Genomic DNA, 11,588 nt, shown 5'->3' on the forward strand with positions numbered 1-11,588 from the left:
GTCTCCACAACAGCAGCAGCCACAAACTATCAATAACTACAACCACATGCCCCTACAGCAGCAACAGCTGGCCCAGCCACCCCCACCTCCTCCTCCACCGCCTCCCCCTCCGCCCCTACCCCCAGTTCAAATGGTGTCGCACCACTCACCGGCTCCCACCATGTACAAGTACAGCACGATCACCAGGCTGCAGAACCAGAAGCCCTCCCAGGCTGCCAATCACCACAAGTTGCCCAGTCACCTCCATGCAATAGCTCACCAAGTTCTTCCCTCAGCACCACCTGCAGCACAGGTCAAACCCAATGTGAATCACATTGCAGCAAGGACTAATGTCCCGCCTCCTCCTCCTCCTCCCCCTCCACCCTCCATGCCAACGCCTGGGTCAGCCATGGCTGTGTTAAAGCTGGGCCCTCCCAGCCCAGCTGCCCCGCCTGCCTTCATTCCTCCTCCCCCAGCCCCTCCACCTGCTCCACAGACCAATGGAGTAGCATTTCCTCCACCTCCTCCTCCTCCCCCACCCCCTCCTGCACCAGCTCCCATGAGTGAGCCTGTGTACCCCAACGGGCTGAAGCAGGCATTGAAGGAAAGGTTTCCCAGCCCGCCACGGGACCTCCTCTCTCCAAATGGAGGCCTTGATGAGTCCCCACCGCCTGCCCCCGCACCACCACCGCCACCTCCTCCACCTCCACCTCCGCCACCACCTCCTCCACCTCCCCAGCAGTTCCCAGTGCCAGCCCAGTTCCCACCTCCTCCTCCACCGCCACCAGCGCCACCCAAAACCTTCACACCGGGCTTTGTGCCTCATCCTGCCCCCAAACCTGTGTCACCTGTTTCCCCATTCCCTCCTGCCCCACCTTCTGCTGCCCTGGGTGGCCCGGCCCCGCCGCCACCTCCACCCCCTCCTCCACCTGCACCCTTCAAGAAGCAGTTCAGCCTCCAGGCAGGCCACACCTCCAGCCACCCCCCTCCGACTCTGCCAAAACAGCACAGCATGTCTAAGCAAACACCCATTTCCACAGGATCCCCTCCTACTATGTCTTTGGTGAAACAACTTGCAAGTCAGTTTCCAGGAGCTTCATCCCAAGTAGCCAATCACACAGAGAGCCCCAAAGCCCCCCTCTCCCCACCTGCAGTCAAGACCAAACCAAAATGGCAGCCAGGGGGTGGCCAACTGCAGTCTCCAGAGTTCCCTCCTCCTCCTCCAGACAGCAACACTGGTTTCCCTGCCCCTCCTCCTCCTCCGCCACCTCCTCCAGCCCCTGTCACGGGACCAACTCCACCTCCTCCTCCTCTCCCTCCTGGAAACCTTGGCTCCCCCACAAAGAGGTCACCCTCTGGCTCCTCCAATTTGGCAGGCAAGAAACCTCCTCCCACCCCGCAAAGGAACTCCAGCATAAAGTTCAACTCCTCAGCTTCCTATGAAGAATCCAGGAGAAACTTGCTCAGCAAGTTCGCTCCCAAGAGCAACACCCCTCCTTCCTCCCCATGTCCCACCTCCTCCTCCATTGGATCCCCTTCCAAAGACCCCTCAACTGGACCCCCTGCTCCCCCAAAACCAGGCAAGCTTAACCTGTCCAACCTTCCCTTGGCACTCCAAGCCAAAGTGAGCCAGGCAAAGCAGTCCAGTGGCGACTTCCCGTCCCCACCACCTGAGTGTGCCTACTTCCCACCTCCTCCCCCCGCTTCTGAGCTCTTCCCACCTCCTCCACCTCCTGGTAGTGACGCACACAGTGGAGGACCTCCTAGGGTAGCTGTGGTCAACCCCCAGCCACAGGCTCCCCCTCCCCCTCCGCCTGTCCCCCTTGTCAGCAACTCATCATGGGGGAAGAGCTCATTGAAAAAGATTCCTCCACCCACACACGTGCGGCGTAGTAACACCACCCCGGAGCCCCCTCCACTCTCACCACCTCCACCCACCTCCCCAAAGGGCAGCTCAGGCCAGCCCAATTTCCTGGATGATCTCCACCGGACACTAAAGCGAAAGTCAGTGGGTCGCCAAGGTTCTCTCAACTCTGTTGGTCTCACGGGCAAGTCTGAACCGGCGGGAACTATGGACGACATGGCACTGCCTCCGCCGCCCCCTGAGCTGCTCCTGGACCAAGGAAAGCAAAGCAATGGAGGAAATGGTGGCTACATGTCCGGAAACATCTCAGGCTATGCAACTCTACGACGAGGACCTCCACCTGCACCACCGAAACGGGGGGACGCCACCAAACTTACTTGAGAGTGTTGAACTTGGAGATCAGGACACAACAAAGGTGGATGAATAGACAATGAAGTGAACACTCATTCATGAAATGGGAATGAATTCCTTCTGTCCTCTTGAGATCACAATAATAAATAGAAGACTGTGTATATACAAAACCCAAACCAGACCATGGTCAATTAGTGTTTTTGCATTTTTTAACATGCTTGGCATTCTGGATCAGTGGGGTTTACAATAATTGGGACAATTAAGACTGGAGCAGGTAAGTTTGGGGTCACAGAAAAGTCACAGAAAATTTTCTGCAATTGTCTAAACTCTCTGGAAGACATTGAATTGCCCTGTATGGTAAACCCCACCCATCTGGTACACCAAGCAGGTTTAAATAAATACTAATAAGAACTGTGCAAATATTAGTGGATCCAGGTCTGAGCCAAACCACGTGTCCGCTTCTTTGTCATAAGTTTGTGCCGCATACTGGAGACAAAAAAAAACCCACATCATGATCGTTCTGCTTTGGTATTGCATGGACCTCATGTAAGAATAAGCTGTAAAACATGAAGCTGTTCCGGTGTGTGAGCATGAATGAGAGAGAGAAACTGAGACTGAATATGCATACATGCATTGTGTGCATGCATGTATGTATGATTTTATGGTGGTGAAGTAGTTAACAATTAGGGAAGGCCTTCGCGGAGCGGGGATGGTTAAGTTTGCTTTTATATAAAATATTTAATGATTGATAAGTGGAAGGATTTTTTTTTTGTAAGTCTGTCTTTTAATAGCTGGTCAACAAAGTCTAGTTAGGAACAAAACATTAGGGCACAATGGAATGTATATGGCAAGGTGAGTTTGAAAACAAATACACACCAAGAAGGCAGTTATTCAGTAAAAAAACAAACAAAAAACACTCAAACCGATAAAACTTTGAAATCTGTTTTCTCAGACTAGACTGTTTCACTACTTGGCAAATGCAAATCAGAAGGAAGCCTTATTCCCAAAGTCTTGCGCAGAGGTCAAAGCAGAAAGGAGATTTCTTCCAAAGGTCCAGCAGAGTCTGGACTGTGCAACTGGAAAAGAAAAATACAATTTGTTTTATTTAATGGACTCCTGTAAATGGAGAGGGGAGGCCTGTGATGGTGTGTCTTCGTGGACTGTGCGAGTTCCCCGTGTATTGGCTTGATTTTGGACCTTATCCTTCAGTTTGTGTCTGTACAGTTGCAGCTGCTACTCCGTTATTGTCGGTCCCCGCCGCCTTCTAAAGTCACATGGTATAACAATTCTGGAAGTAGAATGTACAGGTTGGATTCAGTCATGTGAAATAAACTCTACTTATCCAAGGTGACCCGGTTGAAAAAAAACATACATTTGTCTGGTTAATGTACAGAGCATTAAATCATGTAGTCAATAACAGAAATCATTTGACTGTCATTAGACTGAATGTTGCTTTCAACTGTGTGTCTATCGTATTTTGTTTCTTCATGGTGCCATTACTACGTCAGCCCGTGGTGCACATGGACTAAGGTTATCTCTTGATTTTGTACCTACAGAGTGGATCATGAAGGGTTTTTCATTTCTATCAGCAGTGCTGGTGCTAGTGCTGTCCTTCAAGGAACTCATTCTCAACGTCCTTGTGCCATGGTGACATATCATTAATATATCATTAATATTTCAGACCATTCAAACTGGTTTTAATTTGGCTTTAGTGTGGAAATGTGTGCTGTGAAAAAGGTTTACATGCTAGTGTTCAGAGGAGACCATTACATCCACATGTCCAGTGAGCTTATCATGAAGATGGTATTGGTTGTTTCCACAGGAGCCTTGTTCTTTTGTCCCACAGTGGTTTGATTGCCACTTGAAGGCAGTGTACCATGTGTTATAACTGAATATCATTGTCCTTAACAGGATGTTTGCTACAGTACAGTATGTAAGTTATTAATGTGCTGATGTGAACATGTGGGGCCAAGTGAAATGAAGAAAAATGGTTGCAGATAGAGTAAATGTGTCCCCTTGCATTTAAACTGAAAACCACAATATAAATGTTCAAACTAGACCTCATTCTGTCTCAGTCCTCATTTGTTCAAATAATTTAGATGAGGGGTAAACGTTTGGTAGATGAACCTTACACTCCCTCTAGTGGTCTTATTCTGCCCTACACTAAGAAAAAAAAAAAAAATCAGCTTTTGCGCAGCATTCCGGAGCCATTATAGCCAAATAAATAAAATGATGGGGGATTGAACCCTGAAAAAAGTCATGAATTATTAGGTTAAATGTGTTTTCCTTATGTGGGTCACTGATCTACCAGCAGCTCTTTAAATCTAACTCATTAAATATCGTAAAAAGGGACAAAAACCACAATGTGCAAATTCTTTTTATCAGCCCCTAAATGTCTCCAGAGTGAGCTGAACTTGAGCTGGACTTGTCCCCTCTGAGCCGGACCTCCACTGTCTGCCTCCGGATGGAGCTTCCGCGAAGGACTGGCGGAGGAGGTGAAGAAGGAGCCGGGACTGTTGAAAGATTGGGGCTCTGGTCAGTTACATAAAAACCATTAGCATCATCTTTATGTTTGAAATAGCCTGTAAATTTTAGGCAGCAGTTTAATCTGAAGCTCGTCTCAAAGTGTGAAGGAGTTAAACACTTTAGTGACTTATTGTGCTGTACCATCACTAGTTAAAAATTGTGATTACCTCTTTTTGCAAACGGGATATTGAACCGGTGTCTCTCTCTTGAGAACATCTGTGGAATCAAATCCTTCATTATTCACATGCACTTTGCAGTTCAGCTTTATAGAAAGCTTAGCTCTTTTACCTTTTTTATTTTTTACCTTTATGTAGGATACCGGTTTATTTAAGGTTAGTTTGCTGTTTAATGGGAAACTACCTTTTTGTGACCAGCAACTTTTTTCACTTTATTTTTGTTATACCATCTAACTTAACTTAGCTATGACTCAAAACAGAAAATGGAAAATGAGCTTGAGGAATTGTGACAGAACTGTTGCTCTCAGCCACCACCCCTCACCGTTCCTCCCCTCTCTACCCCCCATCACCTGTCTGTGTCCTCACCTCCTCACTGGACTCTGAGCTGGAGCTCCAGTCGTGGCCGCATCTCAGAGAAACAACCTGGGTTGAGGTGGCTGAAATTCGAACCCGACTGAAGCAGGAGAAGGATTGCTGAAGGGAAAGAATAGAAATGGAGAGAGGATGGTGTTTTTCATTTTTTATATAATGCAGATATTATTTAGTATTTGTTATAGCTATTTTAGTTTTTTATGATCAAAAGCTGCTGTCCCATGCATCATGGATAGATAACAAATTTGTTCGATGCACTCTCTCCCACTAAATTCATGCCAACGCAAACAGTGGGCGGCACCAGTTTGTCAACGTGTCTTAAACCAGAATTGAGATTTACGGTGAAATATTGAACAATCAACATAACAGTCCAGCTTTTGACTGTGATAATATGTAACTGATGAGTGGTAACTTGCATAAAAGGATTATACAAGTGTTTTATTTCAGATATCATTAAACATTTCAGCGAAGCACAATTTTTTTCTAAGCATTTTGCTGTATTCTCTTTGTGTTATACCTCAACCATGTGGTGGCAAACTAAATGGACTAAAAAAAAACATAAGATGTAATTCGGGTTAGGTTTTCACCCCTGATGACATTAAACGTCTCACCACAAAGAAGTCAGGTCTGAAGGCGCATGTCTGGGGGTCGTTTCTGGAAGTCTTTACACACTCAGTCTCTTTAACACAAAATATCATCAGCAGGTCAACGGTGTTCAGGCCCGCGGGGATAACCTGGCATGCATGTGATATTTGTTATAAACCCACAAATAACCAATATATGGAAGATGGGTTTAGTCACATTTCTTAGACTAGACCCTCAAACAATCAGAATCAGAATGAGCTTTATTGCCAAGTAGTATTTTACTTGTAGGCTAGAAGGAATTTGCTTTGGTGATAAGGTGCTACACGTAAACAAAAACACAGCTGACATAAATAAATGTACAAATTTATAGATATGGAATAAACGGGTGCAAGTTATAAAAGAATCATAGAACTAAGTGTAGATCATATCTTAAAGATTGAAGTATGTGCAGACTCACACTTGTGACAAAGCCCTGAGTCACCCGGTAAAGATGGCTGACGGCATATGCAGAGTTGACCTCTGCCAGAACTGCTCCAAGACCCCATTCTGCCATGGACTCCAGCTCAGTGTTGTGCAGTGGGATTCCTGCAGGGTCAAAGGGCAAAGATGTGAGAGGAAAGTTGGTGACAGTTACTGCATCTACTTATTAAGTGATCAGTACAGAGAGCCACTCACCTGAGCATCCCAGAGACTGCAGCAGAGCTAAGAGAAGCACGTAAGACTTCATCTTGACTAGCACCAAACCAAAGTGTTTCAGTCCTCCTTTTACCTCCCTCTAAATACATTCAGCTTTTGTCCTAGCACACCTATGCACCGCCTCTTACCCTCCATAACACCTAAAAACAAAACTCCCTCCCCTGCTGTCTGTCCAGCTTCCTTCATGCAATAGCTGTTAACCTTTGCTCAGCACTATTGATCCCAGGGTGAATTAAACAAACACTGTAATAAGAATTTACATCAGATTTCAGTCACAGCCTCTGTCTGAAATACTTTCAAACTTGTTTGATTTTGATGAAGATGTTAAAATGTGATGAGTTCAGTTCATTTAGCAGCTTCTAAAGGCTCTTTAGGCCTTTATTAAAAAAACTCTCAGGCTGCTGATCTCATCACTGCTTAAGCTGCGCAGTCACGTCCTTCAGTAGCTCACCAAGTTCTTCCCTCAGGTCCGACACAACCTGCATCACAGGTGCCTGTCAAACTCATTGTGACTCACATTGCAGCAAGGACTAAAGTCTTGCACCGAGGTCAAAGCAGAAGGGAGATTTTTTCTAAAGGTCCTTCAGAGTCTGGACTGTGCAACTGGAAAACAACACTTTCCTGTAAATGGAGAGGGGAGGCCTGTGATGGTGTATCTTCGTGGACCATGCGAGTTCCCTGTGCATTGGCTTGATTTTGGACCTTATCTTTCAGTTTGTGTCTGTACAGTTGCAGCTGCAACTCTGTTGTTATCGCTCCCTGCGGCCTTCTGAAGTTAGCTGGTATAACAATTCAGGAAGTAAAATGTACAGGTTGGATTCAGTCATGTGAAATATACTCATCTTATCCAAGGTGACCTGGTTGAAAAGATGTACAGCATTACAGATTCAACACTGAACTCCAAAAAGTCATGAATCATTAGGTTAAATGTGTTTTCCTTATGTGGGTCACTGGTCTACACGTAGCTCTTTAAAACTTACCAATTAAATAGGCTATCATAAAAAGGGACAAAAACCACAATGTGCAAATTCTGTTTTTTAATTAGTTTTTTCTTTTAAACAGCGCCGAAATGCTTCCAGAGTGAGCTGAACTCTCACACCAGGAAGTTGCTGAAAGCGTCCCCTCTGGGCCGGACCTCCACTGTCTGGCTCTGGATGGAGCGACCAGGCTGGATGGGTGGAGGAGGTGCAGAAGGAGCCGGGACTGCAGAAAGATATTGGGGCTCTGGTCAGTTACATAAAAACCATTAGCATGATCTTTATTTTTGAAATAGCCTGTAAATTTTAGACACCAGTTCTGTCTGAAGCTTGTCTCAAAGTGTGAAGGAGTTAAACACTTTAGCGACTTATTGTGCTGTACCATCACTAGTTAAAACATGTGATTACCTCTATTTGCAAACGGGATATTGTACTGGTGTCTCCCTCTTGAGAACATCTGTGGAATCAAAGCCTTCATTATTCACATGCACTTCATTGTTCAGGACACCCTTCATATTGATGATTGCTTAGAGCTTAGCTCTTTTACCTTTATTTTTTACCTTTATGTAGGATACAGGTTTATTTATTAAGGTTAGTTTGCTGTTTAATGGAAAACTTCCTTTTTATGATGAGCAACTTTTAAAAAATATTCTGTAGCCAATAGAGTTTGCTTTGACTTGAAAAAGAAAATGGACAATGAGCTTTTGGAATTTTAAATAAATGATAAAGACACCCCCCACCACCACCACCACTATTTATCCTCCCTCTTCCCCTCTCTACCCCATCACCTGTGTCCTCACCTCCTCACTGGACTCTGAGCTGGAACTCCCGTCATGGCCGCATCTCAGAGAAACAACCTGGGTTGAGGTGGCTGAAATTCGAACCCGACTGAAGCAGGAGAAGGATGGCTGAAGGGAAAGAGTGGAAATGGAGAGAGAATGGTGTTTTTAATATTCTATATAATGCAGATATTATTTAGTATTTGTTATAGCTATTTTAGTTTTTTATGATCAAAATCAACTGTCTCATGTATAGATAACAAATTTTTGACACACTCTCTCCCATTAAATTCATGCCAATGCAAACAGTGGGCTGCATCAGTTTGTCAATATGTGTCTTATCCAAAATTTAGATTTACGGTGAAATATTTAACAATCAACATAACAGTCCAGCTTTTGACTGTAATATTATATAACTGGTGAGGGGTAGCTTGCATTAAAGGATTATACAAGTGTTAAAGTCCATTTTCTTTATTTCAGATATCATTAAACATTTCAGGTAGGCACTATTTCTTCTAAGCGTTTTGCTGTAATCTCTTTACGTGTTATACCTCAACCCTTTGGCAGCAAACTAAATGGACTAAAACAAACCATGAAATTATATAATTCGGGTTATTTTTTCACCCCTTATGACAATAAACGTCTCACCACAAAGAAGCCAGGTCTGAAGGCGCATGTCTGGGGGTCATTTCTGGAAGCCTTTAGACACTCAGTCTCTTTAACGCCAAATTTCATCAGCAGGTCAACGGTGTTCAGGCCCGCGGGGATAACCTGGCATGCATGTGATATTTGTTATAAACCCACAAATAACCAATATATGGAAAATGGGTTTAGTCACATTTCTTTGACACTCTGCATAAAGATAACACACCTGCTAATGATAATATCTTAAAGATTGAAGTATTTGCAGACTCACCCTTGAGACAGAGCCTCTAGTCATCCGGTAAAGATGGCTGACGGCATATGCAGAGTTGACCTCTGCCAGAACTGCTCCAAGACCCCTGTCTGCCATGGACTCCAGCTCAGTGTTGTGCAGAGGGATTCCTGCAGGGTCAAAGGGCAAAGATGTGAGAGGAAAGTTGGTGACAGTTACTGCATCTATGAAGTGATCAGTACAGAGAGCCACTCACCTGAGCATCCCAGAGACTGCAGCAGGGCCAAGAGAAGCACGTAAGACTTCATCTTGACTAGCACCAAACCAAAGTGTTTCAGTCCTCCTTTTACCTCCCTTTAAATACCTTCAGCTTTTGTCCTAGCACCCCTACGCACCGCCTCTTACCCTCCATAACCCCTAAAAACAAACCTCCCTCCCTTGCTGTCTGTCCAGCTTCCTGCACGCAATAGCTGTTAACCTTTGCTCAGTACTATTGATCCCAGGGTGAATTAAACGAACACTGTAATTTACATCAGACTTTCAGTCACAGCCTCTGTCTAAAATACTCTCTAACTTGAAAATGTTCAAATCTGATGAGTTCAGTTAATTTAGCAGCTTCTTTAGGCCTTTAAGTCTCTTTAGGCCTTTACATTGGTTTATTTAAATTAATGAATACAATTTGCCTCGAAAATTTCAGTGGAGGTGTTTGACTTATCGTATCTCACAAAAGTGAGTACACCCCTTACATTTTTGTAAATATTTGATCATATCTTTTCATGTGACACTGAAGAAATTACTCTTTGCTACAATGTAAAGCAGTGAGTGAACAGCTTGTATAGCAGTGTAAATTTGCTGTCCCCTCAAAATAACACATCACACAGCCATTAATGTCTGAACCGCTGGCAACAAAAGTGAGTACACACGAAAATGTCCCAATTAGGCCCAATTCGTCATTTTCACTCCTTGGTGTCATGTGACTCGTTAGTGTTACAAGGTCTCAGGTGTGAATGGGGAGCAGGTGTGTTGAATCTGGTGTTATCACTCTCACACTCCCTCATACTGGTCACTGCAAGTTCAACATGGCACCTCATGGCAAAGAACTCTCTGAGGATCTGAAAAAAAGAATGGTTGCTCTACATAAAAACGGCCTAGGCTATAAGAAGATTGCTAAGACCCTGAAACTGAGCTGCAGCACAGTGGCCAAGACCACACAGTGGTTAAAAATAGACGTATGAGTGCTGCCAGCATTGCTGCAGAGGTTGAAGGGGTGGGGGGTCAGCCTGTCAGTGCTCAGACCATACACCGCACACTACATCAAATTGGTCTGCATGGCTGTCGTCCCAGAAGGAAGCCTCTTCTAAAGATGATGCACAAGAAAGCCCGCAAACAGTTTGCTGAAGACAAGCAGATTAAGGACATGGATTACTGGAACCATGTCTGTGGTCTGATGAGACCAAGATAAAATTATTTGGTTCAGATGGTGTCAAGCGTGTGTGGTGGCCACCAGGTGAGGTGTACTGAGTGTGTCTCGCCTACAGTCAAGCATGGTGGTGGGAGTGTCATGGTCTGGAGCTGCATGAGTGCTGCCGGTACTGGGGAGCTACAGTTCATTGAGGGAACCATGAATGCCACTGTGACATACTGCAGCAGAGCATGATCCCCTCCCTTTGTTGTTATACAAACTGTACACTCACTACTTTACATTGTAGCAAAGTGTCATTTCTTCATTGTTGTCAAAAAAAGATATAATCAAATATTTACACAAATGTGAGAGGTGTACTCACTTTTGTGAGATACTGTATATAACTGAGGTCTTATCACTGGAGGACACTGCGTCACCAGCAACCCCACTTTTTACTTATGTATCACCTTAACAAACCACTGATTAGTTATTTTGGGTTCTTAATGTTTAAAATGACTGGAGCTGAAATGATAAGTCAGTTAAATGAAATTAATCTGCATCAACACATTGATGATCAATTTTTAAATACGTTTTTGAGCAAAAGTATCAAGTTTCAGCTTATTTCAGCTTGTGTGTGAAAAGAATAGAATAAAATCAGCTGCTTTTCACAGTCTTCTATGATAGTTTACAGACATTTTATAGACCAAACAATTGATCAGTCCAGAAAATAATCTGCAGATGAATTAATAATGAAAATAATCATTAGTTGCTTGCAGCCCTTAAATAACTATTTCACTGATGACTATTTTCAGCTGTTTGGGTATGAAATGCCACTGAAGCCAAAAACACACAAAATAAACTCACTTGAAGCAATAAATATCTGAGATGTGTTTTTTCATGAAGCAGTTTTGGCATATAGTACATACTGTATATATGTTCTACATTTTGATCATCTGCTCCTTTAGACCAAATCTAATGAAGCAGAATATGAATAGCTCCTGGGTGCC

General features: G+C 44.2%; 3 protein-coding genes across 9 annotated transcripts in view; 1 reads left to right on the forward strand and 2 right to left on the reverse strand.

The window, feature by feature from the left end:
- The window catches only part of raph1b (Ras association (RalGDS/AF-6) and pleckstrin homology domains 1b), a 56,112-nt gene extending 51,854 nt beyond the window's left edge, over window positions 1–4,258 (forward strand). For all 7 annotated transcript variants that reach the window (XM_046056930.1, XM_046056922.1, XM_046056939.1 and 4 more), the window contains one exon: window positions 1–4,258. In XM_046056930.1, the coding sequence (XP_045912886.1) occupies window positions 1–2,224 (2,224 nt within the window). In that variant the 3' untranslated portion in view covers window positions 2,225–4,258.
- Window positions 4,259–4,363: 105 nt separating this feature from the next.
- LOC123975495 (secreted phosphoprotein 24-like) lies at window positions 4,364–7,217 on the reverse strand. The gene is made up of 6 exons (XM_046057028.1): window positions 6,529–7,217; window positions 6,311–6,438; window positions 5,880–6,002; window positions 5,263–5,370; window positions 4,888–4,936; window positions 4,364–4,707 (listed from the first exon to the last, which is right to left on the reverse strand). Exons 1-6 carry the CDS (start codon window positions 6,578–6,580, stop codon window positions 4,583–4,585), a joined length of 585 nt encoding a protein of 194 aa, XP_045912984.1. The 5' UTR covers window positions 6,581–7,217; the 3' UTR covers window positions 4,364–4,582.
- A 354-nt stretch (window positions 7,218–7,571) lies between these two features.
- Window positions 7,572–9,953, reverse strand: spp2 (secreted phosphoprotein 2). The gene is made up of 6 exons (XM_046057039.1): window positions 9,436–9,953; window positions 9,222–9,349; window positions 8,954–9,076; window positions 8,327–8,434; window positions 7,935–7,983; window positions 7,572–7,752 (listed from the first exon to the last, which is right to left on the reverse strand). The coding sequence occupies exons 1-6, from the start codon at window positions 9,485–9,487 to the stop codon at window positions 7,643–7,645; spliced, it is 570 nt and encodes a 189-aa protein (XP_045912995.1). The 5' UTR covers window positions 9,488–9,953; the 3' UTR covers window positions 7,572–7,642.
- Window positions 9,954–11,588: the final 1,635 nt, after the last annotated feature.

This window comes from Micropterus dolomieu, linkage group LG01 (genome assembly GCF_021292245.1).
Source record: "Micropterus dolomieu isolate WLL.071019.BEF.003 ecotype Adirondacks linkage group LG01, ASM2129224v1, whole genome shotgun sequence".
Taxonomy (NCBI): domain Eukaryota; kingdom Metazoa; phylum Chordata; class Actinopteri; order Centrarchiformes; family Centrarchidae; genus Micropterus; species Micropterus dolomieu.

Bases quoted from the DNA above. Each gene is read 5' to 3' on its own strand.
- LOC123975495 (XM_046057028.1), bottom strand. From the start codon at position 6,580: ATGAAGTCTTACGTGCTTCTCTTAGCTCTGCTGCAGTCTCTGGGATGC. The intron at 6,003-6,310 runs GTGAGTCTGCAC...CATGCATGCCAG, and splicing joins CTCAGGGCTTTGTCACAAGT to GTTATCCCCGCGGGCCTGAA. The intron at 4,937-5,262 runs GTGAGGACACAG...TTGATTCCACAG, and splicing joins GCTCAGAGTCCAGTGAGGAG to ATGTTCTCAAGAGAGAGACA.
- spp2 (XM_046057039.1), bottom strand. From the start codon at position 9,487: ATGAAGTCTTACGTGCTTCTCTTGGCCCTGCTGCAGTCTCTGGGATGC. The intron at 8,435-8,953 runs GTGAGACGTTTA...CTTTCCCTTCAG, and splicing joins TCAGACCTGGCTTCTTTGTG to CCATCCTTCTCCTGCTTCAG. The intron at 7,984-8,326 runs GTGAGGACACAG...TTGATTCCACAG, and splicing joins GCTCAGAGTCCAGTGAGGAG to ATGTTCTCAAGAGGGAGACA.